Below are 25,712 nucleotides of genomic sequence, written 5' to 3' on the forward strand. Positions count from 1 at the left end.
ATGGTCAAATATCACCAATTTCATATGGTTCTACCCGATTAGACACGAGACAGCTAAAAAACTAATTTACACATCAAATGAAACAACACAGCCCTATGTGTTCCAAAGAAAAAAGTCTTCACAAAAGAAGACAACCTCAGCTGTGCTTGAAATATCAACCACAACACATATGTAACACCAGGGCTTATGATGCCGGCTTTCCATGCTTCAGGATACTACCAGTGAGGCTGGAACTCAAAGTCGGATAGTGACTTGAGTTTCCACAGTACATATTAAAGACTGGTGTTGGACTGAGTCACAGACAACTTGCAGTGACTAGAGGCAGGGACGTGTCCAAAATAAGTATCTCCCAATACAAAAATGTCATGTTTGTCAATAATTTTAAAACCCTGTGCCCGAACACTTTGTATTTTACTTAGCTTTTCTACCTTCCACAAAAGGTGCTGAAAGGCAACGAAATGTGAAGAGTGAGGAAGAGGTAGAAAAGTGAGTAAGCAGCAACTGCATAGGCAGTTATCAGCTGCAGAGTAGTACTGGCTCTGCTGGAAGTCAGAAGCAGACTTATTTCTGTGCTATAGAACACAAACACTCATAGCCATTATACAACTTTTTAAAAAATCTAGCTAGCCACATTAAATAGGACACATAGAATCATAAAGCTACTCTGAAAACATGTTTTTAAAACTCTTAAACATAATGGATATAGAGGCTCTTATTTTCTAATGAGGGCAAGGAGTTCCCATATTTTTTGGAAGATAAAACAGAGATGCCAGAAAAAGGCATTTTCCAAAGAACCAAAGATACTCATTCAGAATCCTGTACTTCTTTATCCTAAAATATTGAGATTTAAATCAACTCAGACATGATACACAATTGAGTTTCTTCTCATTTTTTATTTTTTAAAAAAGACAGACTTAGGATACTGTAAGAAATTACTAAGTTACATTTTTTAAAATCTGTCAAGTGCTACAGTAATGGAATAAGTAAATAAGATTTTTTAAAGTTCAATGTTTATAGACATATTTATAAAAAAATGACTGAATTAGAAGATGTTAAATAATGTTGATACACACCAGGAAGGGATTTAGGCAAGGAAAGGCACATCATTTCACCACAAGAAATAAAGACCATAGTTGGAAGTTAATGACCAGCCAAAGCTTTAGGTCTTGTGGTAGTTTTCCTAGCTCCGGAGGGTCATTATGGTGGAACCTTCTTCATGGTACTGAGCTGGAATAAATAGAAAGGAGTTGGAAAATATTACTCCGTGACCCCAAAGTCATGTTAGAAAGAAAGCACTCTTAATAAGCCTGATGTGTGAGGAGGCAAGGAGCAAAAATCCAAAATGGTTTGGTTGTACTGAAAATCCTACTGACATTAAGGAAGCTTAAAAAAAAAATACAAAAAAAGGTAAAGTAAAATAAGGTTAATCCTCTTGTCTGGCTGAATTGGAATTCTTGCAGTTACGAAGTTAAAATTTCCAGTAAACACCGTATTTTTCACTTCCTTTCTTGCAGACAGACACAGTTTAGTTAAACAGCTGCCATACTTCACCTTGAATAAAGCTGTATGCCTGTATTTGGGGATAAGGATCTTAGATAACCTCATTTTATATAGCTTAAAATCTTTGAAAATAGCATTAATGCTCTGGCTGACAGGCTATCTACAATGGCAAAGTGACCCTAAGTTCTGACAATGATGAGAGGTTTCTCAGAGACACTGAAGAGTTTCTAGTTCAACAGATATTTACTGAAAAGCCTAACAGACTTCAGTAGATGTGTTTGGATCAATTTCCCACTATCAGTTTTCTTTCACAAATGTCTACCCATTTCTTGCTGTCTGGACTCTGAACCTAGATTAGTTTGTTTAAAAGATGGACTCATTCAGAATAATCCATATAAGTGTTAGTGGTATTAAGAAACAACTGTCTGTATGAATAAATAGAATGGATTTTCAGGATAAAATGGTATATCCACAAAGAAAAAAAATAAATTAAAAACAATGGGGGGGAGACAAGGAGAATATTAATATTGAAAAATAAAATGGCAATTGCAAAGCAGGCAGCTTCCGACTCATGCCACCCGATATGCCTTCATTAAGGTGTACTCTTTCCGGTTGGTATGAGCAGCCCAGATGAAGAGAGCAGAAGCCATGAACTGTAAGGGAGCTGAGACGCAAGCCAGGCAGAAGGACCATCCAAATTCACCAGACACGTTCTCAGGCAGCTCTAGCTTCTGGTGGAGTAGCTCAATTCCAGCAACATAACAACTCACTGAGCCCAGCGTACAGAGACCTTGGAGGAAAACAGAACATAACTAGGTAAGAGCATCCTAACAGCTTTTCAGGCAATATGACAGGGCAACAATATGTGAATGTTTAAGAATTATGACTCTTTGTCTCTATGGAAACAGGAAGAAGATAAAAGGTACGTATGACAAGACTCACCTGCAAGGAGATGGAGAATGCCTGTAGCAATGGTGGGATACAAACTCCGGCAAATGCAAGCACAAAGTCCAATCACAGCCCCAAAGCACATCAAACCTAGACTAACAAAAGGTAAAAGGAACTGGCAACGCCAAAGATCTGATTTTGAAAAAGAGAAAAAAAAGTATGTTACCACAATTTCAGACAGTTTTTCACAATGGCAATTTCTTTCATGTACTTACTAGACCTTTTCTCAAAAAGTGAGAAAGGAGGGACCCCTGGATGGCGCTACTGTTGAGCATCCCACTCTTGGTTTCTGAGCAGATGGTGATCTCAGGGTCCTGAGTAAGAGCCCTGTGCTGGGCTCAAAGCTCAGTGGGGAGTCTGCCTAAGATTCTTTCTCCCTCTGTCCCTCCCCCCACTCATGCTATCTCTCTCCCAATGTCTCTCTTTAAAATAAATTTTAAAATCTTTTTTTAAAAAGTGAGAAAGGAATACTTTAATATTGGGGATTCTTCTTTAAAGCACTTTGTTCAAAAAGATGCTACCTGATAAAAGCAAAAGGACACTAACAGCAGTTACTGAGGGCTCACTGTGTCAGGCACTGATGCTTTGTGTATTAATCCTCCCAAAATCCCTACGAAGGACGTACTATTAATTATCTCCATTTTATAAATGAGGGAACAGAAGCAAGAGGTATAAATAACTTGTACAAGGTAACATAGTAATCAGTAGAGCCAGCATTTGAAGCAAAACCTTCTGGCTCCACATATAAGTGAATCTACATCCTTATAGGATCTCAAGGCAGGATTAAGAAGTAAATGAATGGTGGTTATAAAAGACCTGCTGAAATAATATACATAAAGCACAGAGCAGAGGATCTCAGCACTCAATAAATGGCAGCTTTAATTATCATAATTTCCCTCAACAGGAGAGGAAAGCTGATGGACTTTACATGACTTCCATTTTTACAGTATTTTAATTATTAGTAATATCTTAATAACAACTCTAAACCAAATTTGACCTTCTAGGGCTCATTTTACTTTTTGGAACTACATAAAAGTCTTTTCTCCAACTTCCCTTCAAACACGGTTAGTAATAAACTTCTTCTTATATATTTGCAATACAAAATTGAATACCTTGAATAACACAGTTTAACTGTACAGGCTGACATACATGCAAATTTTTAATAGAACAGGACTGTAAATGTATTTTCTCTTCCTTATGACTTTCTTGGTAACATTCTCTTTTCTCTAGCTTACTTTATGTAATAATATAGCATATAATATATATATATAGTACAAAATATGTCTCAATTGACTGTTCTATGTTATTGGTAAGACTTCTGATCAACTGTAGGCTGTTAATAATGTTCTGGAGAAGTAAAAAGTTATGTATGGATTTTCGACTGTGTGAAGCGGTCAGTGCTCTAACCCCTACATTATTCCAGGGTCAAGTCTACTTGCCATATTTATTCAATGCTTCCCCTCATGACATGGTCATTCTATGCACAAGTTCCAGGAAGTCTCTACAGCCTGAATATCAGATCCAAATATGAAGGCAGTATTTTCTAGGTAGTCTGTCAAAGAACAGAATGCTCCCAATAAATACTTTCATTTGTTTTTGATATCTATACTTCTGTTACTACAGCCTAAGACTCGATTAACATTTTTGGTAGTCCTAACCCTTGACTCATATAGAGCTTGTAGTCAACTTTTTTCACATATCCCTATCTGAACCCAAGTAACTGAAATGCTTATCTCAAATACAGGAATTTATTATTTAGCCATATTAAATTTACTCTTTAAAAGGACCTACTAATAACATCTTTTGCGGAGGTCTAGATTCTGTCATCCAATGTATTCATACTTCCAATTTGGGAAGTATGTATCTAACTTAAAAATATGTTATTAACAGAACAGAGTTCACTGGGATACCACTAGAGTTCTTATTCCAAACTGATGCAATGTATGGATACATTTGTTCCAATAATGGAGATCAATGAATGGAAAATTTATTTCCTTCTTCCCCCAACTGTACTGCTGAGATCAGTGTACTCACAGGTCCGAAGTAGATCAATCCCACTATTGTGGTTTCCAGGATCAACAAATTTCTCCATGAACTGCTCATTTAGCGTGAAACTCATGCATTTTGTGACCACATCAAATGACTCTGCAACATGAACAACAATGACTGCTTGTTGTTTTAATTATAAACATTTAACAAAAATCCCTTTCAGTAATTATTCTCTGAAATAAAAAGTGATATAAAAGGATGTTCCCAGAGGACAGCAACCTCTTTGGCCTTGAGTGACACACAGGATTCACTGATGCCCAATGAATGCCAGTGGTTCTCAGCAGCAGGCTTAAGACATGGACACAAGGAAGGGAAGAAAAAGAAAAAAAAAGGTGGAGCAGTAAAATGAATGAGAACAGACATGCAAGACTAGGAAGAAGGAGAAGACAAAGACTTAAATAAATAGGAACTTTGACTGTCTCTGCCAAATCTACCCCCAGCCATCTTCCCATCTCAGATAATGACAATTCCATCCTTCTAGTTCCTCAGACTAGAAACTTTAGTCATTGTTGCCTACATGCATCCCACCAGGAAATTCCGTGGATCTACCTTCAAAACTCATCTAAAATCCAGCCACTGCTCAGTGCTACCACCGTGGTCTAAGTCACAGTCATCTCTCCTAAGAATCAGTGCAATAGCCTCCTGGCTTCCACTTTTGTTTACTGCCTGTTTTCAATACATCTGTCTAGGTGACCAGATCATTTCTCCTGCTCAAAACTCAATATTCCATCACATTGAGAGCAAAAACCAGAAGCCTTCATCATGCCTACAGAATCCTGCAAAGTTTGCCCTACTCCCAGAGTAATTTCTGACGGCATTCTCAACTCTCCCTCTCCCCCACCTCCATTCCAGCCCAGTGGCTTCCTTGCTGGTCTTTGACTATTTCAGGAATGTTCCCATCATGAGGCCCTTGCAGTTGTTGTTCCTTCCAACTTAAAAGATTCCCCCTGAAGTTTTCCATATAGCCAACTCCTTCACCTACATAGTCTTTACTCAAGTGACATCTTGTTGAAGCCTATCCTGCCTATACTATTGAACATTGTAACTTATGCCCATCAATATCCCCTTCCCTACACATTCCATATCCCTTTATTTTGTTGCATTTTCTCATATAATGCGACATCTTCTAACATACTATATAATTAACTATTGTTTATATCATTATACTTATTTCTTCAGCTTACTGGCTACGCCCCTTATTAGAATGTTAGCTCCCCAGGACCAAAGATATTTATATTCTTCCCTGATGTACTGATGATGGAATATGGAGGCATTTAATAAATGATTGGTAAGATTCAAACATCAAGTGCTCCTATGCTCTCATAAGTAGAAATGAACACTTTACAATTAATTTCAACCAGTCCCCCCAACCTCACTCCCCCACCTACTTTCTTTTTTCCATTATATCATCATAACAATTGTCCTTTTGATGTATAATAATTGTTGTGCTGTGATCTGAATACAGTGCTTCCCACTAAGTGGTCAACAGAAGTATTCATAAATAGAAACAAATTCTAAGTTGTTCCTTAGAGCTCTAAAGTTTCCATTTTAATATCTGGAAATTAAAACTTTTTAATGTTAAGAATGCTTGCAAAATAAATCAGACAATTTCTTATATTTTTTTATTTCCGTAATGCATATTTTTAACCTACAAACTCTTGTCAAGATTGTTATAAAACAGACTCAAATATGCACAGATTTGAATGTAGAGTTGGTCAAATTATATCCTCTAAGATTTACAGGGCAAATGATAATAACTACCAAAACACAGCTAACACAGAAAAAGACTATCAAGTTGTATGTGTTGATTTGTTTTGGATACTAACTCTTTTACCAGTTACCAAATATTTAAAGTCTTCCAATGTGCTTTCCCAATTATTTCCTCATGACATATGTGAAATTAATAAAAAGAATTTTACTGAGTAAGTACAAAGATTCAAAATGGCTTTCTCAAGATAAGGACAGTTACTTATCCAACCGGTATTGAGTATCATGGTAATTCATAGAAGCTGGGCAAAGAAAGTGATAGAGAAGAGACACACAGATTTATTTCTTTGGAGAGAAAAAAACCCACAAACCTGCTTATACATAATTGGGTTATCATCACATCACTTTGTTTATTATTGAGTAGGTAAAGTAGACAAAAGTTAAAATAAGAGAAATACCTGTCCTTTCTGGTGGGCTATACCAGTATGTGTTTTGAGGTATAGTGATACACCGTCTCCACAATCCCATTGTGCCATTAAATCGGAAAAGTGCATCATTATAAGTCTTTTCATCTGCCTCATCACTAGCGAAGTCGGCCCAGATGCTTTTGTTCAAATCACTGGAATTTTCTTGAACTGGACTTCGATATTCATACCAGAAGTCTGTGCCAATTGAGGCTGCCATGTAGATGGTGGAAATGAGGCTAAGCACACAAGCAATTACAAATGCTGTAGCGAAACGGTTATCCATTCTGGCATTCAGACTGCTCTGTTTAAAAGTTGGAAAAAAGAAGAAAGTTAGACTTCAAGGACATACAGGAAATATTTTGAAAGGAATTATCTCAAAATCACCCTTTATCCTATTCCCCACCCTGTGACCCTTAATGTAATTTATAATCATTAAAGAATAAAAATAAATAAAGGCAAGCATGTTCTTAATTAAATTCAAAATAAAACTCATTATCATGAAAGTACGTATTGAATGCTCACATACCCAGGATGCTACGGAGACAGAGGTCTTGTTCTCTAGTCTATCACCTGCACACTAAAACAGACAACACTGAAATGGACATACACATTACAGATACAAACAATAGACATGCTCAGAGTCAGCCGTGTACCATACATATATTTTTAATTACAGACTGAATTTTTATTGCTTCAGAGCATTAAGTGTTCTGGGTTTGAGTGTGAAAGGGCACACAGGAAAAGCAAGCAGAGAAAATTGGCTCCTCCCAGATTCCACTGAGGAGGAAAACCTTCTAAAAACAAGGTTAAGAGTCAGCATCTCTTTGGAAGGCAGAGTTATGTTTATTAACCCAGACAGAAGGGTTGTTAGGGTGAGCAGAAGAGCAAAGAGAACAGTAACATATAATAATGCTAGATAGCAATCTGCTCCTAGGATCCATCGAAGCTAAGGAAAACTCCCCTACCCCGCCAAATTCTCCACTCCTATCTACTCTGTCCCCATTCCTTACACTTTTGAATCTTCTTATCTGCAAACTAAATGATTTCTCCTCAGCCAGAAAGAAAACTGAATTAGGCAAAATATGAACACTCCCAAGGCGTGGACAGGGCTCAATGGCAGTAGTAAATGGCCGCAGTAAAATGACTCAAGGAGGATCAAGCTGAGTCAAATACTGCAAGTATACACCGTGACCGCACCAAACACCTTACAAAGGCGCACGAAAACAGGCTCGCAAACTGGGGTTGCTGAGTTTGGAAGACAGGAAGTGTGACACAGAAGAGATAGGGCAATTACAGTGATTAACAATAACTCCAGAAGTTGGTTTTGTATTCTTGTTTTTCGAATCCTCTTTCAACCTGGTGCTCTCAAATGACCTTAAAAGGTCCCGGCACCCTGAGTGGCTGTTTGCCAGGCCGGACAACTGGCGCTGTCACCTCGCAGGGCGCACTACCCGGCCGGGGTAGCTCGAGGCAAGCTGGGGCCAGGGCCCTGCAGTCCTGCGCCGCCCCCAGGCCAGGGGCCCCAGGTACCCAACCAGGCCCCTCCCCAGACCACTCAGCCGAAGAGAAAACCCCGCCGCAGCGCTGCGGCTCAGAACCGGCCCGGCCCTGGCCCCGGCTCCTCCCCAGGAGGGGCCCCTCTTCAAACTGCTGGAAACGTCTAACGGCTACGCGACCCCCGCCCAGCGACGCCGACCCCGCTCACTCACCGCCCATTCTCCTGCTCCGCCAGCTTCACCCTCAAGCTCAGACCACAGCACCCTACTCTCCCCGCGCCTTCTCTGACGCACTTCCCTGCAGATCCCGCCCCCTCCATAACTCCCGCGCCTCCGCCTCCGCCTCCACCCGAGGCCGGGCCTAGGCCCGGGACCGTGGGGGCTTGTGGGAGTTGTAGGAGGAACAGAAGGAAAGCTGCGGGAGGCGGCGGGCCGCATTTCTGGCCCCGCGCGCAGTGCATTGTGGGGGGTGTAGTTCGACTCCGGAGCGAAAGGAGGTGCTGCGCCAAAGGGAGTTGTGGGCTGCTGGAATCTTATGTACTATGAAGGAAGGAACAAAGCTCCTTAAAGTAAGACGACCTGTTTCTGGTCACGGCTAGTCATTGATTGTGACTTATATAACAGGTTTTCCAGTCCTGTGCTTTCCTGTCACACACCCTACCTCTAAACACAACAACAACAATGTGAGTATACTTTTGAAATATCAACCTATTTATTTCTTATCAGAACCTCACTTCCATTGAAGCAGATAGTCTTTCTGGTTTTATTGCTTAAGTTTAGACTAAGAAGGATGTGACTTGGCGGTATCCATGTAGAATGTAATGACAGTGTTTGGGTTTCATATAATTTATGTTAGTGGCTGTATTTTTGTTTTTTGTTTTTTTTTATGGCAAGTGATATGAATTTTCTATTTATTGTGCTTAAAGTTTCATTTTAAAATCAATTTCAGTTAGTTAACCTATTAAATTATAATAATACTGAGGCTACAAGACATGTCAAAAAACGTGAATTAAAAAAATCATTTATGTAGTATGGAAAAGACTGAATTTGGGGAACATGGCCTTGAGCAAATAAGGTCACTGACAGCCTCAGAATTCACAGATGGCCATGTGTTCACAGCAGTAACAGAATGACTCTAAGCCTTCAAGTATCACACAGAAATTCATTGATAGAAAACAGAGACATTTTTGCACACGTGTGGATGCATGAACATAGCCTAGGACCAGTAAATGATAGGTTTCTCAACAGAGACCCACAGAGACCGCTAGCTCAAGGACTAGAAAAGCTCTCAAACTCTATGCTATCCCCAAATGTCTTGGAATTTAGCTCATAGTTGATATTAAGTTTTTACCACTCTGACAGATTGAAGGCATGGTATCTGTTTTTCTGTAGTTCTATGTCTTGCCTCAGTTGGCAAATGGATATTCATATCCAGTGCATAAATACAATAAAGTAATAGCCAAATACAATATTCAAATATGACTGGATTTTCATGTAGAATACCTGATCAGAGGAGAACTTTGCCAGGCACCAACTAGAGAAACTGGTGGAAATACACAGGCAAATTATTAAATTTACTAATACAATAATTACATATTATAATATATAATAATTACAAATTATTAATGTGCAATTTGACTCCTAAATTCATTCATGCAGCAGAAAATATATTTATCCATTGGCCTTCTTTAGAAATCCCGTACCTCCAGAGCTACCTCTGTGATGAAGTCACATGGTAAACAAACCTAGGTAAAAGAGAAGTCTGAAAGAGGAAGAGGAAGACAGCACCTTAATTCATAGTCAAGGAAGCTGAGGACAGAGTGAATAACTGACTTATCAAGCTTGAATAATAGGGTGCACTGACTAGTTTTGTTACATTGGACAACTTAGTTAACCTCTTAAATCTTTTCTTTTCTCCAAAATATGAATGTTGAAAATATTCCCTATTCCAATTGACCACAGTGAGGATTAAATGAAAAAATGCATATAAAATGTCCAGCCCAGGGCCTGTGGCATATATTAAACAATCATTAAACTTTAGTATTTGCAAATATCTGTTGAATATCGATAATGTTTGGCTAGGGTCACTATAAACAGCATCTAAAAGCCTCTGATTCCCCTAGAAGCTGGAAGTAAGCCATTTATAGAGGTTGGTGTCCTGCTCTCTTCAGCAGGTTATCGAACCTCTGGACTAACTGCAGTTGACCAGGAAAGACTTGCAACAACCAGATTCCCAGGCTGGGTTCAGAGGATACATAAATCTTCATGATTCAGGAGGTCGGTGTTTCTCGGGAAACCTGTAAAGGAGGATGCTGCTTGGCATGCATCAAGTCTGCATAATGCATAGAAAACACATAAGACATGTTTCACTTACAATTTAGCATGGACTTGGACATGTCTGTGTATTTGAGGTTGTGACAGTCTTGCCCACTCAGCACAGAGGGCGTGAACTGCCTCATGACACCAGTACCACTTCTCATTTATCTCTGCATTGTGCATGTTTTCTATTTTGGGTGCTTGCTTGTTGTGTGGGCAAAATAAATCCTTAAAAATTGATGGAGTTAAATTCTGCTTCCTTTCCTTACTCTGCTCCTCGGGAAACAGTAGCTGGCCTGACACATTTTCACAAGTGTTAAGGATGATTTAGTGCAACCAAGTACAGATTATGAAATTTAGATTTAAAAATAAATTTGAACTAGATCTCTGGCTTAATTTGTTAATTATGGTTCTAGTTTCACCAGGAAGGTGTTAAATAAATCCAATAACTGAAAATCTAAATATGCAGGTATTGTAACTTGTTTATGTTATGTGTTTATGTGATGACTCCTTGTGTGAGAATTCCCTTCAATAACAAATTCCCTTATATACTTAAATATTATTTTTAATCACACCTTTTTTGGAAACTGAAAATTATCTTAAGAAAGATATATCTACATTATGTCTTTATCCTACAATTTTATCCTGGTTGTTTCCTTATAAACTTTGGAATGCAAAAAGGAGAAAAATAGAAATATATGCAAGCTGTGGGTTCCAGTCAACAGCCTTCCTCAGGAAATGTCTCAATCTTTGAATTTCCTTGTGCCGATTCACTTTAGGACAATGGCGAAATTAAAGAAAAGGCAGATAGAAAAGTGCATCTAGAATGGCTTTCCTTTTAGCAATTCCTGTCAAATTCTGCACAGAGTAGTGAACTATAGTTGTTTAGATGTCCATGCTTCTGAAGGACAGTGAATTGACCAAATGTAAGTGAGAAGTTTAAATCATCCTCTATTTTAATATCATCAATGTGAGTCTTTAGCAAGTGACTCTTTCTGAGTCCCAGTGTTCTCATTCATAAAATGGATATACTGGATGATCAGTAATATCACTTGAAACTCTAAAATTTTCTGATTCATAATTCCGGAAGAAGAATAATGTAACTCCAAAACGGGGTTGTCATAGAGCCACATGTTTAAGTTTCACTAGGAGATTCACGTATTCTATACCTCCAGCCTAGACAATGTACGAAAAGACAGAGAGAGTGGGAAATGCAGATGGATAAGGAAAACAAGGAAGTCTCTATGCTTCTGATTAGAAAAGATACAGCAACCCGGCCTTTGCTGCTCCAATGATAAACACTAATCATGGAAAATGGAAGCTGTCTAGGAAGTTTGTGAAAAGAAACCATTGGAAATAACTCAAGATTCAAGCATAATTCAGTCCAGATCTACAAATATTAATTGACTCTTTGTCATATGCCAGACATTGTGCTGGATACGGGGAACACCAATGTAAATAAGCACAATTTTTGTGATGCACAACCTAAATCCAGATTAAATCAACTGTTGCAAAGAAGCCTAAAGTGTATGTGCCTAAAATAGGAACAACACTTTTGTTTATGTCAATGTGGGGGACCAAAGGAAATAATCTAAGTGAAGTGGGAGGAGACCCTGGTAACAGCAAATAAATGCCATTTAGTCCGGCATGATATATTATTTTATATTACACAACACTCACTAAGTGACTGTCCAAATAAAAAAATCAGACTCTTAGAAGATAAACAGATCTCTTAAACTGGTCTGTTTAAATGCTTATAGCCTTTATGATACTCAAGTAAGAAATGGACAAGAGACTGTTTCAAACAAATATATGATCACTCTGACCAATAAGATCAATGAAAAACAAATACTTTGCTTCATAATCTTTGTCACTTATTCAGGAACATATCAGTAGAGCATATGCATAGAGATTTCTTTCTGCTACGCTCTTTGCTCTATAATCTGATTAATCCCTACCTAATATGTGGGGAAAAGCAGAAGTAATATGCAATAATGCCAGTTATGGTTGGCTGTACTCACACAAAACCTTTAGCCAACTTGTGAAGCACAGTCTGCAAGTAACCACTAAAGGCTGTGTGACAGATAATATATTCCCTTGAGCAGGTATCTCAGTGAATGACACCTTGCTCTTTCCCCATCTTCAACACTTGACCCAATTCTGCACGTATCTCAGGAATTGAAATGCAAAACAGGGAGGGCCCAGAAGTCTAAGTTAATTCTGAAAATTTTGTGAGAACCAGACTAGAAAATTGCTAAGAATTTCAAGTTTAGGGGCACCTGGGTGGCTCAGAGGGTTAAGCCTCTGCCTTCGGCTCAGGTCATGATCTCGGGGTCCTGGGATCGAGCCCTGCATTGAACTCTCTGCTCAGCGAGAAGCCTGCTTCCCCCCTCTCTTTCTGCCTGCCTCTCTGCCTACTTGTGATGTCTCTCTCTCTGTGTCAAATAAATAAATAAAATCTTTTTTAAAAAGTTCAAGTTTATTTTTTATTTATAAATATATAATATTTATAATACATCTATATAATACATCATTCGTGTCATATATAGAGTTCAATAATTCATCAGTCACATATAACACCCAGTGCTCATCCCATCATGTACCCCTCCTTAATGTCCATCACCCGATTACCCCATCCCTCCCACTAGAAGTTCAAGTTTAGAGGTGATTTGAAGAAAAGCCAAAATAATAATGAAGCATAACATATAAAGTTGGTTAAGATATATAAATTAGAGCAGTGATTCTAAACTTTAGTGTAAGAATCACCTTGGAGGCTTATTAAATATAATGTCTTGGAGTCCACGCCAAATGATTCTGACTCAGTAGATCTGAGACAGGATTCAGAAAGCTACAATTTGGGAGTCACCCCTGGTGATTCTAATGGGGGAAATGTGGCCTGGCATCCACTAGTTCAAAACAATGGCTTTGAGAATCCAAAAAACACTTCAGTTGGTAATTCCTATGCTAGAAACAATGCAGAGATAATGGATGGTCTCTCCCTTCAAGGGGCTCATGATCAGCTTAGGAGGTCAGACATCAAAACAATTAACCATGTAAAATGAGGTAATAAGAACTTAATAAGCAGTATTGTAAAAGTTCTTAAAGAACTCAAAGGTGGAAGCAATTATTCCTGCCAGGAATGGAAAACATAACATAAAAAGTTGAATATAAAGTATATCTATGTACTTGTATGTAAAATAAGGAAGGTTAAGCATTTTTTTCTGGAAAAACAATTATTAAAAGTGAGCATGTGTGTTGTCATTCAGTTATTAATATTTACATCTTACTTTTTTTTTTATCATCGCCTTGTTCTTGCTGACTTTTCGTAGGCTTATGATATCCAGTGTTGTTTCTGAGTTTTGGTCTTGTCGACTTGCTTATTTGTTGTTAGTATCCTCATGTTTATTTCAAAAAAAAAATTCAAAGTTCTAAAATGACTGTTGCACTAAGCTTATTTAGAATGATGACTTCCCCTACTTTATCTAGTTGGCTTTTATTGTGGGTTCTGTCTTATAATAGCTTTGCACTCGGAGTTATTAAAAGCCCAGGACTATGCTATTTGTTCCGTTTTTGCTTCAAAACACTTAATCTGTTTTCCGACTTGGGTCCTAGGATAGTTTTGATACATGGTACATACTCTCACATTGCAACATTCTACCATTAACTATCATATTCCAAAGTAACTGTATTTATGATAAAGCAAAACATTTGGTCTATAGCTGCTTCAAAGTTGAGTGAAGAAGTCAGATTTATTTGAGATAGTTTACACCAAGCCAACAACTTTTGAATGCTGAAAGAAAATTTAAGGCTGACAGAATAAATATAGGCCAGATGTTTTCCTCCAGCATATGAGCATAAACTTTTTTCCATTTTTTAACACATTTATGTGGAATTCTGGAGACACGAGAAAAATAGATATAGATATAGAGAGACATATATAGATGTAGTGTTTCAATATTCTATGTTTGCCCCATCAATCTTTGTCAAGTAAATATTGTCCTACTTCAAACTATTTGACAAAATGAATTTATTCTATTAAATATGTAAGGCTTACTCAGTGGGAAAGATTTCTATCCCAGAAATGTCAAAGCATTAATTAGTTTCTCTCATCTGCAGCCTATACTTAGGGAAGGATACGCCCCCCCTGAACAACACAGAGCTGGCAGGGACACAAAAGGAGGCAGAGCCAAGTCATAAATCAAATTCCAAGTGACTTTCTGGGACTGCCCCCAGATCAGGGGAGTCCTCATCCTTCCCTGCCCTACACACACTCACACGTCTAAGACTGCGGTAACATTAGAACACATCAGGAAAAAGAGCAGAATCACTCTTTTCAATATGTTAATTATGGGATAAATAAAAATTCAGTAGAAAGGACTTACATGCTTATCAATGGTGTTTTTATCCACTGGCATACATTTTTCTATGCAATAGTGATAGCAACCTGAAACTGGAACTTTGGCAAAGAAATGAAGTGGAGGGAAAGAGAAAAGGAACGAGCCTTGAGCTACGTTGGCCAGTAAAAATTGTAAGTGAATGGAGTCAGTTTCAGAATTTATATTTCACCATAGTTTTCCATGTAGAGAAAGGAATACGTGAGAGAAAAATAGGATAGGATCCTTCTGATGTTAGCCTGTTTCTCAAGTGTTTTGAAGGAACCCCAAATCTTTCTTTTATCATCCCTGTACCAGCAACTCCTTTATAATGTCACTTACTAGAGGTCTGTCTCTTGCTAGGTCAGTAATCCCCAATGTGAAGCTCACTGATGTGTGAAGGTACTTTAAAAAAAAAGTCCTAGTTCAAGAGCTAAAAAATCACTGCTACGAAGTGTGAAGAAAAGAAGATCAGAAGGGACCTAGAGTCTGCTGAAGGATAACTATTTGAAGATTAGTAGTGAGCAAGTCTCCTAATCAAGGATTTTAAATCTAATAAAAGGAACTTCATTGGTTGAATTACAATAGCAGATAAGAGTGTAAAAATTGCAATTTTTAAACCTGTGCCTGTCAACTACGTAACTAACAAAAATGCCTACAGTTGAATCGAAGGAATACATACTTGCTAATTATACTGGATCATGAATTCCAGAGTTTTCCTAATTAATTCAAATAAACTAGCATTTCCAAAGCACCTATGATGTGTAAGGTACTGTGCTAAAGACTGTGGAAAATTTTTACACATTATAACAACAACAGCACAAGACGTATTCCCAGTTTCTGGAGGACTTTTTAAACTTATTGAACAAAACAAAATTAATTATGCATGAACCAAAAGAGCCAAATAAGTGTAAAGAATCTCATACCCTAATTGGAATCATTATGTTTGCTGCAGATGTGGATGTGTATGATTTAGGGAATTATTAATTCACTCTTTCTGCAGTGAAAGACTATTTTCTTCGCTTCGATGTAAATAAAAGGAGGATCTTTGTCACCATCACCTTTAAAAATCTAAAAGAAAGTATCTTGTCTGTGTAACAGAAAGTTAGATCAAAAGGATTGTCAGTGTCAGAAAAGCGAAGGATATGTTTAAAGTAGGTAGGGGAAAAACAGTTAATGTGTTTTTTTAATATCTGGATTTAGAGAAAAAACAATATCTTCAAGATAGAAGTCAAAAAGCACCCCAGTCTCCTGGGCAAATGCAAATAAAGAAAACCACAACCACAACCACCAAACACCAATCAGGGTGGTGTTACTTGTAGGCCCTTTCTGAGGATTGGTAGAAACTGCATTTTTTTTCATCTCTGTTTTTATGCTTGTCCCAAGATCTTTTAAGGGGTGGGGTGGTGCGGGTGGTGGGGAAGAGGCAGCCAGTAGATAAAAGAAGCCACCTGTGATTTTGAAAATGTATACAAAAACTTCCTAGATGAAGAAATACCAGATTTGGGCAGCCGATCTTTAGCAATGGACCCAGAAGCAACCTCGGTTTATTTGGATTATTTCTACGCTACCAGCAAAAATCCTGATCTTGAGGACACCCACTCCCATGTTTCTTATATGTCGATCTTCCTTCCAGTCTTTTACACAGCTGTGTTCCTGACTGGAGTGTTGGGGAACCTCATCCTCATGAGTGCCTTGCATTTCAAACGGGGCAGCCGAAGACTGATTGACATCTTCATCATCAACCTGGCTGTGTCTGACTTCATTTTTCTTGTCACATTGCCTCTCTGGGTGGATAAAGAAGCTTCTCTAGGACTGTGGAGGACAGGCTCCTTCCTGTGCAAAGGCAGCTCCTACATGATCTCAGTCAACATGCACTGCAGTGTCTTCTTGCTCACCTGCATGAGTGTTGACCGCTACCTGGCTATCATGTGTCCAGCCATATCCAGGAAATTCAGGAGGAGAGACTGCGCATATGGAGTCTGTGCCAGCGTCTGGTTTATCTCCTGCCTGTTGGGTTTGCCTACTCTTCTGTCCAGGGAACTCACCCTGATTGATGATAAGCCATACTGTGCAGAGAAGAGGGCTACATCCACGAAACTGACTTGGGCCCTGGTGGCCTTAATTTTTACCTTCTTCATCCCTTTGGTGAGCATTGTGACCTGCTACTGTTGCATAACAAGGAAGCTGTGTGCGCATTACCAACAGGCGGGAAAACATAACAGAAAGCTGCGGAAATCCATAAAGATCATCTTTATTGTCGTGGCAGCCTTTGTCTTCTCCTGGATGCCCTTCAATACTTTCAAGCTCCTGGCCATTGTCTCTGGGCTGCAACAAGAAGTCTACCTTTCATCAGCTTTTCTCCAGCTGGGCATGGAGGTGAGTGGGCCTCTGGCATTTGCCAACAGCTGCATCAACCCTTTCATTTACTATATCTTTGACAGCTACATCCGCCGGGCCATCGTGCACTGCTTGTGCCCTTGCGTGAAGAACTATGACTTTGGGAGCAGCACAGAGATATTAGATAGTCACCTCACTAAGGCTCTCTCCAACTTCATTCATGCAGAAGATTTTGCAAGAAGAAGGAAGAGGTCTGTATCACTCTAAAAGGGACTGTGACATTTCAATCTCTGTTCATAGACTGGAGAGTTAATTGGTGTCAGCAACAAAGAAAGAGGAAAAGTATTGCTGATACCATTCATAGTGCTTCATAAATACAAGAAGAGTTTGTTTTTAAAGAGATGACTGAAAAGTCCCTGTGTTCATGGGTATGATTGTGTCATACGCTGGTCTGGGGGTTTGGGTTTTTTGTTTTTGCTTTTATTTTTGTTTTTTGTTTTGGCTGAGTGGACTTCTTTGACTGTTGTCAATCAAGCTCACAAGGCAAAATACAACTCCTATGGTCCTTGAACTCTGACAGAAAGGTTCTGCTTGGATCAGTTCCTTTCTTTATGATTGCTTATGTACGTTCAGGACTTTTCCTCTCTCAAGAACCATGGTGCCTTGATCCACACCACCCTTCATATTGGGCTCCAGTTGGATTACATCTGAATGATTCTGCCCACTTTTATCTAGTGAGAAAAGTGGTAACAATGCAGGTAGCAAAAATTATACCTGTGCCCTGTAATTAATTGTTACTGAGTAATAAATTAAGAGTCTAGCCTTAATCTTTACAAGTTTGTTATAGTGATTCTTCACTGTTTTCCAATGTTATCTTTCACCTTTTGCCATTCACAATAACTTAGGACTGACAAAAACTCGTGGGGGTAAAATCATTCTGTATTGTGTTTATGAATCAGGACTTATTTTATCATATGCTCTTTAGAATATCTTAACAAGGGAGCATCGGGCAAAGTTTGACCTTTGTTTTCCTTGTAAGGTATATTGGTAAAAATATATCTCATTATGATGGAACAGTAACTATTTTTCAATAGAGTTTTTCTATGTTCTTTGTTTTCATTGACTTCATAAATTAGGATATGACTTTGCTTTAATTACATGTTTTTAATTACCCAGTTATTTAGTTATCAAATGAAAATGTTACTGCTAATATAATTGGAGATCATCAAATGCTTAGCTACAGCATCATGTAGATTATCATTTTGTCTTTTAATTAAAAATATTAGTGCTACACATTCCCTGTGGCATCATTTGTGTGGTGTATATAATTTTTTGACTTGATTCAGTAATATAGGAAGATAGGATGCTCTGTATTCAGCTGAAGTTAAAAATCCATAATGAAGATACTACTGATATTTTACATATATACACATTTTTCCAAGCCCGGAGACTTTCCTGAACTCTTTCACCTAAGAAATATTTATTAAGTCTACTTGTACCTGTATTCCTTTTAAAGACTTTGAAGTGAAAAACATGTAATTAGCAGCAACCACAAAAGGCTTTGCTGCAGAAAATATACTATTGTAAACATCTTTTGATTCAAGAGAAAATGGGTTATGTTTTGACCTTCAGTGGTGACTCAAATGAATTACTATGTACCTCTAAATATTAGGTTTGAATATCAGAGAAAGCTTAGAATCTTTTCAGAGATCAAGTAATTCAAGCTCATCCTATGTATCTTTCACATTAAGAGAAATCTCAAATATTGGGCATATTCTTATAATCTATTTGGAAGTTGAAAATATAGTTTTTGGTTTTATAAATCAGTTAATTTGTTAATTTCTCTTAAACTTTTATCAAATAAAAATATAATTTCCTTATATATGTATTCTATCATATTAATTTCTATCAACACATTACTATTGATATTATAACAGTCTTTTAATACTTTTTCATAAATACAGAAAAAAGGGCTATAAATCATAAGAAAGAAGTTTTCTTGGAAAACTTCAAAACTGAATTCAAAACAATTAAATATATCTCCAAATGTTAAATAAAAACAAAATACAGAAGGTAGAAGACATCTGCTTTTTAAAAACAAATCAGCAAAAGCACTATTACCAATCAGGAAAATAAGTGTCCTTGAGAAATGCTACTTTAAAAAAATAGCTCAATCAATCAGGTAAAGTGTTAGGAAAAGAAAAAAAAATGGGTTATTAGAAATGTTGGGTCACTGAACAAATCATTTTAATCTTTCATATCTAAGGGTAGTTGGTAATATCTAAGTCTATAGAATTCTCAAGGATATTATAAGACTCATAAATATAAAGGTTTTTTTAAATCTTGAGTTAAAAATTATTATATAAAGCTATTGGGTTTCTAAAGTGTTGCTTTAAATTTTTCAAACTAAAAGGGTTCCTGGACGTCTCAGTTGGTTGAGTGTCTGCCTTCGGCTCAGGTCATGATCCTAGGGGTCCTGGGATCAAGTCCAGGTTGGGGTTCCTGCTCAGAGGGGAGCCCTCTTCTCCCTCTGCCCCCTCTTACCCATCCCCGTGTCCCCTGCTTCTGTGTGCACTCTCTCTCTCTCTCTCTCAAATAAATAAATAAAATCTTAAAAATAAAACTAAATAAAGTTTCCAAACTGGAATATCAAGTGACAATCACTCTCATTTAACAAAGATTAAGAATCTGCCTTACTTCTGTTTCATCCCTTTAGTTTTTTCTGGGAATATATAAAATAACATGGAAGAAAAATATATTATTGTACTTCTTAATATCTTAAGTAGATACGCTAATTTTGTACATTAGAAAATCTTGCGTATTGTATATTCATAATGTTCCAATGATGGAAGGAGAAATGGACATAATTTTACAGATAGAATAACTCCGATAGTAAAAAGTTCGAAACTTGATAAAGTTGGTATGTCATACATGAATTCCTCTGGTAGGAAATGTAATTTACATTATAATGGCCTTAAAAGGTTTATTATAAATTATATGGTTATAATTTATAAATCATTGTAAATCATATATTATAAAAAACATGGTTGTAATTTATATTATAAATTACATATATCTCATTTTATAGATTTTTAAACCATAATATTTCCACATTTTTAATACAGATTTATTTATATGTGTATATACATATGGATACATGTAGAAACATAGCTTATCAAGATTTTTATTCTCTTGAATTACTCTGAGGACTACTTGGTGGTAATTTCATGTCATTATTAAAACAAATCAATACACATTGCCATGAATTTTTCTAGAAAGTTAATCTGACAGCCTAACAATTGTGCCTTGCCAGTTATATCTAAAGTTAGAAAAACAAAACAAACCTTAATAAGAGTAAATATATGAGGAAATCACTGCAGAGTCATCTTATTTATTGTCATTTGTTTAAGTGGTCCAAATCCAGGACTTTAACAACAAATATAAAAGGACAGTCATCTCCCAAGCATTTCTCAAGCAATTTTTCTTGAACTTACCACAGAAAAGCTCTCCATGAAAGTCTGTACGAGATGTCATCAAATAACTTGTAATTAATTTTAAAATCAACGTATTCAAGGCGCACACAGTCACAAGCACACCTTTACTCCATTTGGGCCATCCTGAGAGACCAACCAACCTGACGCTCTGGAAGTCCCATGATTTGTGCACTGTAACAAGTCAAAATCACCTCTGAGTGAGAGTAACACTAGTGAAAGTAAGGGTCTTAAAGGAAATCTATGTGCGTGACTGAAGGTGGAATATTACCAGGGGTTGCAAGTTAGTTTTTAAATAGATGCAGAAATGTACAGGTTGGTGTTGAGCTGAGTGAAAGAACTCCTCTATGATTCATCTTGACTCCTTCAATCATTCTCTATACCCCCTGGCAATCTCAAAAGTGAGAAATGACTTGTCAGTCGTGCGTGCCACAATGAACAGTAAGCATCAGTTCTCCTGCAGAGTTCATTCAGAGAAGTTAAGCCATATTAAAATAATAACAAATTTTCCTGCAAAAGAGTCACTGGTATAGCCAGGGAGAGAGATGATGGCATTCAGTACCAGACAGAAGTGCCAGGAAAAAAAGCAGGAGGATAATTCCAACCATCCGAATATCTGTAAACGGTTATTGGATTTTGCCTTCCACAGAGATTGGTATGGATAAGACTGTCTGTTGCAAATGCTGCATCTTGTTTTAAATTCTTTCCTTTGAGTCAAATTTTTAAATTCTTTCAAGTCAGACTTTGTTTTTATCAAGTCTATGAGTAAACAGTTAGGACTAGACTTTACATAAGTGTACAGGGAAAAACTGTAGTACTGGTTACCTGATTGTACACTGCAGATATAAAAATCCACCTGAGAATGAGCTAACTCTTATCGCTTCTTGTTGTCTTTGTCATTTGCTTAGTAGAGTTACATTTCTGAAGTACAAAAATGGGAATTGCGTCCTAAGACTGCATCCTGCAACACTGAAAAGAAAACAAACCTACTTTTAAATATCCATTGTGTCAAATTGTTAATGAAGTGAAGGCTCTTATGACGAGTTAAGTCACAGTAAAATATAAACTCACATGAAATGTCTTTACTAATCTCCAAGTAAGGGGAAGTATTCTGTTAGTTGACTGATCTTATTAAATTAAAACGTTCTTGGTTTAAGTATGTGAGTAGCAACTTTCTAATATCCAAAGGTAACTTTTAAATTACCGTGGAACCTTTTTAATTTGACTATATGTGATTAAGTTAAATTATGGTTAACTTAGGCAAGTTGCCGATTTAAAGAATTTATGATACAATGTTCATAATATTTTTATAATGCTCTACAGACCTAGTAAAAGATATCATCAATTTGACATCATTCAGAGACTCTCTTATTTGCTACTTGATTTACTAATTAGCTAGTTTCCTATCACTGCCATGTTAATAAGCGTTAGGCTTCATATACGAGTACTTTGTATGTCAACACTGTTGGGACAAGACATTTTTATCTGCTGGCTCCTATGAGTTCTGATTGGAAAGATTTCACTTCCGTATTACCATTAGTTCAAAATGAAATATAAATGGTTCTCCCTGCTAGAATACTTTATGATCTATACTGTATAAATTCACTCTTCCATTTGCTCTTAATTATATACAAGGCAGAAGACATAAATATTCTTGTGATGTTCTTAGATCAAATAAAATGTTATGCATCAAACAATATGTGACTAAAGTCAATTTTTAATTTTTAAAAAATTTCCTGTGGGAGAGTCTTCAACAAGCAACTTTGCTCTTTTCCTTTTTGGAGGAAATCAAGTATTTAAGAACTTTGTATTACAAAACCTTTACAAATCTCTAAATTTGCAAATTCTAGAATAGCATACCATTTACTTCATATAAATTTAAGACAGTGTAAACTGTTCAGAGCTACGGTATGATGTGTAAAAAATAAAGCAGAATTGAAAGGTCAATTCTGCATGTTTGACCTCACCCACCAGGTCATTTATTGCTCATCACATCATAGGTCAGTGGTTTAAATGTATGCCTTTTATGCCATAGGCTTGTGGAGTTCCTTGAAAATAGTCAATAACTCAAAAATTACACTGTTCTTGCAAAGTGTCTGTTGTACACAATGTACTATGATAGCCCAAAATTTGTTGTTATAACTGAGGGATTCATAAATATGCCTAGAGCTATCACTTACAATACTCCTCTCTCTTTCTCTCTCTCTCTCTCATACACACACACACGCAAATACACAAACACATGCTGTACAAATGCAGTTGATAAGTACCTATTGAATCTTGTTGCTAATATTGTCTAAAGTACTTGACAGAGTGCAAGAAAGAAGAAAATAAAGAGAAGAAAACATATAGTAAATAGGAAATATAAAGAAAAACGGCATATGTAAATATATCAACAATCACAATGAAATTATAAATGGATTATAATTCCCTGTTAAAAGATGCAATAAATAGCCTGTTCCCACAGTCATGTACTGTATACATACATAACTAATAGACTGTAGGATTTAAAGAGGTAACAGTAGAACTTGTTTCTTCATGAAATTTATAATCCCCACAGTTACCTGTTTTTTTGAACCAAGGAATGAAGTACTGACACCCAAGAGGAGCTTGTTAGACCAGGAAAAAAAAAAAAAAGGTGAAGTCAAATTGCTTTCTTTGATCTTTTCCAGTGTTTAGGGAAAGGCCCATGAACAGTCTTATATAAGTTACTTCATGTAACTGCCATTTTGTATATGGTTGTTTCTAAGAGTGTCACATTTCCTTAAAGAAATGTTCATATTGGTATCCCCAAATAAAAATACCTTTGTTGTTTTTAAAGACTCTCAGGTATAAATGATTATTTTAAACACGAGAATGCATATTAAATATTATTATGTTTAAAATTTATTTTCAAATGACAAACTAAAATAAGATATGCAAAGTAGATAACTGTACAAATCTTGCCCAAAAACATTGATTTAATGAGATGCCCTCTCACTTACCCTTCCTTTTAGACCAAAAACAAAACTGACAACTCAGGGGGAGAAGTGGCAACTGAGAAATGAAACTTGACCCATGGTTTCACGTTTAAAGCAAAAGGAAAAAAGAAAAAGAAAAAAAAATAGATTCAGGCCAGTTAAAGGTAGATGGAGGTGGCTACTCTATTTTAATGAAAAAGATGTCATACAGTGCAGACCTGACTCATGTGCAATAAAAATGTTTAAAATTAGAAAATTAGTAAAGAATTGGAAAAAAGTAAATGCAAAGCTGCATAACTTATACAGTGTTTAGGATTATAAACAACAGCAATTTCAATTCTATAATTCAAACATAGAAAAAAATACTACCAATAAACCTATGAAAATATTTAGCATGATAATTAAAGACAGCCAAATTAGAATAACAAAATACAATTTTTACCTAGTCAATTGGCAAAGACTTAAATGTTAAGTACTGAGTTGACCAGGTTTGGAGGTGTGAGGTATGGGCAAGATTCCCTGGACTGTCAACGGAGTATAAGTTGACTAAGCTAGAGAAAATTTAGAAACATGCATAAAAAGCAATTCTGCTTCTAGGATTTTCATGTAATCATGGAATATAATTGTGTATGTAATTATGGCTCTGTGCAAAAATATATGTGCATGCATTTTTATTTCAGCATTGTCTGCAAAAGTAGAAAAGTGAAAATAAACTAAATGTCCACTGAGAATTGACTCTCATGCTCTCTCTCACTCTCTCTCAAATAAATAAAGAAAATCTTTAATAAATAAATAAATAAATAAATAAATAAATAATAAAAATAAAGCTGAATTTAGTTCAAGTTTTTTTGTTTGTTTTGTTTTTATTAATTTGAGAGAGAAAGAGAGCATGAGAAGGAGAGAGGGGCAGAGGAGAAAGCAGATGCTCCACTGAGCAGGGAGCCTGATGCGGGGCTTGATCCCAGGAACCTGGGATTATGACCTGAGCCAAAGGCAGATGCCCAACCATCTAAGCCACCCAGGCACCCCTAGTTCAAGTTTTTTAAATGAAGTACACAAGTAAAAATAGTAGCTGAAAGTAAAACACTAATTCTGCATCAAAGGTCCTTCAATTCTTCACTGTACTGTATTTCTGATTTCTGAGTGAGTATAATTCCTACATTGGCCTTGAAACTTTCCCTAATAATGTAAGGATAATGATTCTTTTCAACAGGACCTTTCTGTTACCTGTACAAGTACCTGATTCCTTAAGAGTAACAATTTCAGAGTTGTAACACATTTAAAACTTTTAAATGGTGATCAAGGCTTGACCATATCAACATTCATTCCCCGTTTCCCAGTGCCCTCCCATAGCACAGCAGCACTGCGACCTGCCTATGGAGTCACTGGTGGTCTGTCCCCTGGCTAAGGAGAAGGGAAGAGACATTCTTCATTCGTGTATATCTATATCCATATCCTTGTTCCAAATCAGGCCCTCATGATTGTTGAACTAAGTTGACCATTCTAGGAATATCACACCTTTGGTTAACATTAAGATAAAGAATTTTTACAAATATTAAATATTCCAGTTTTTAATATTACTTCTTTTGCTTTTAATATGTTGTAACTATGAGGGCTTGGAAACCTGTACCCAGATACACTTCATTTAGGAACACGCATCTTGCCATTCTCCTTTAACTTTTTAGGTCATTCTAGTTGTATTATGATTAGAGAAATAAGTGGTATAGTAATTTTTACTTAATTCCTACTCAGTTCTTTCTCTCTGGACATTGATTTCCTATTTAAGTGGAAAACTTTTCTTTGGTGCAAATCCAATGCTATTTGTAATAAAAAAAAAAATAGTGACTAGCAGTTATAATCATGCGATAGTCAAGAATTCCTCCAGCCATTGCCAGGATACTGTAAGCCTTTTCACAAACTCCAAGCCTATATTTCATATTAGACAGTAACTAATGTATATGACTCTGCACTTTTGAGAGGAAATGAGGAAATGGGTCAAGTAATTGGAAGATAAACTCTATAAAAACTAAGAAAATGCCAGAGCAGTTAATAGTCTCTTTCTGGC

The 25,712-nt window shown here is 36.8% G+C and overlaps 2 protein-coding genes across 4 annotated transcripts; one reads left to right on the top strand and one right to left on the bottom strand.

Annotated features, from left to right (window-relative positions):
• Positions 1–873: 873 nt before the first annotated feature.
• On the bottom strand, positions 874–8,546 carry CLDND1 (claudin domain containing 1). 3 transcript variants are annotated; one of them, XM_032852008.1, is made up of 6 exons: positions 8,381–8,495; positions 7,198–7,263; positions 6,663–6,972; positions 4,483–4,593; positions 2,443–2,580; positions 874–2,290 (listed from the first exon to the last, which is right to left on the bottom strand). In XM_032852008.1, exons 3-6 carry the CDS (start codon positions 6,952–6,954, stop codon positions 2,070–2,072), a joined length of 762 nt encoding a protein of 253 aa, XP_032707899.1. In that variant the 5' UTR covers positions 6,955–6,972; positions 7,198–7,263; positions 8,381–8,495; the 3' UTR covers positions 874–2,069. The 3 variants fall into 3 exon arrangements, with proteins under 3 accessions (XP_032707899.1, XP_032707898.1, XP_032707897.1); XM_032852007.1 differs by having other exon boundaries at positions 7,198–7,241; positions 8,381–8,434; XM_032852006.1 differs by lacking the exon at positions 7,198–7,263 and having other exon boundaries at positions 8,381–8,546.
• Positions 8,547–16,022: 7,476 nt separating this feature from the next.
• Positions 16,023–18,029, top strand: GPR15 (G protein-coupled receptor 15). Its single transcript, XM_032852009.1, has one exon. The coding sequence runs from the start codon at positions 16,381–16,383 to the stop codon at positions 17,461–17,463; it is 1,083 nt and encodes a 360-aa protein (XP_032707900.1). The 5' UTR covers positions 16,023–16,380; the 3' UTR covers positions 17,464–18,029.
• The last annotated feature ends 7,683 nt before the right edge of the window (positions 18,030–25,712 follow it).

This window comes from Lontra canadensis, unplaced genomic scaffold (genome assembly GCF_010015895.1).
Source record: "Lontra canadensis isolate GAN:19392208 unplaced genomic scaffold, GSC_riverotter_1.0 scaffold6, whole genome shotgun sequence".
Lineage (NCBI taxonomy): Eukaryota > Metazoa > Chordata > Mammalia > Carnivora > Mustelidae > Lontra > Lontra canadensis.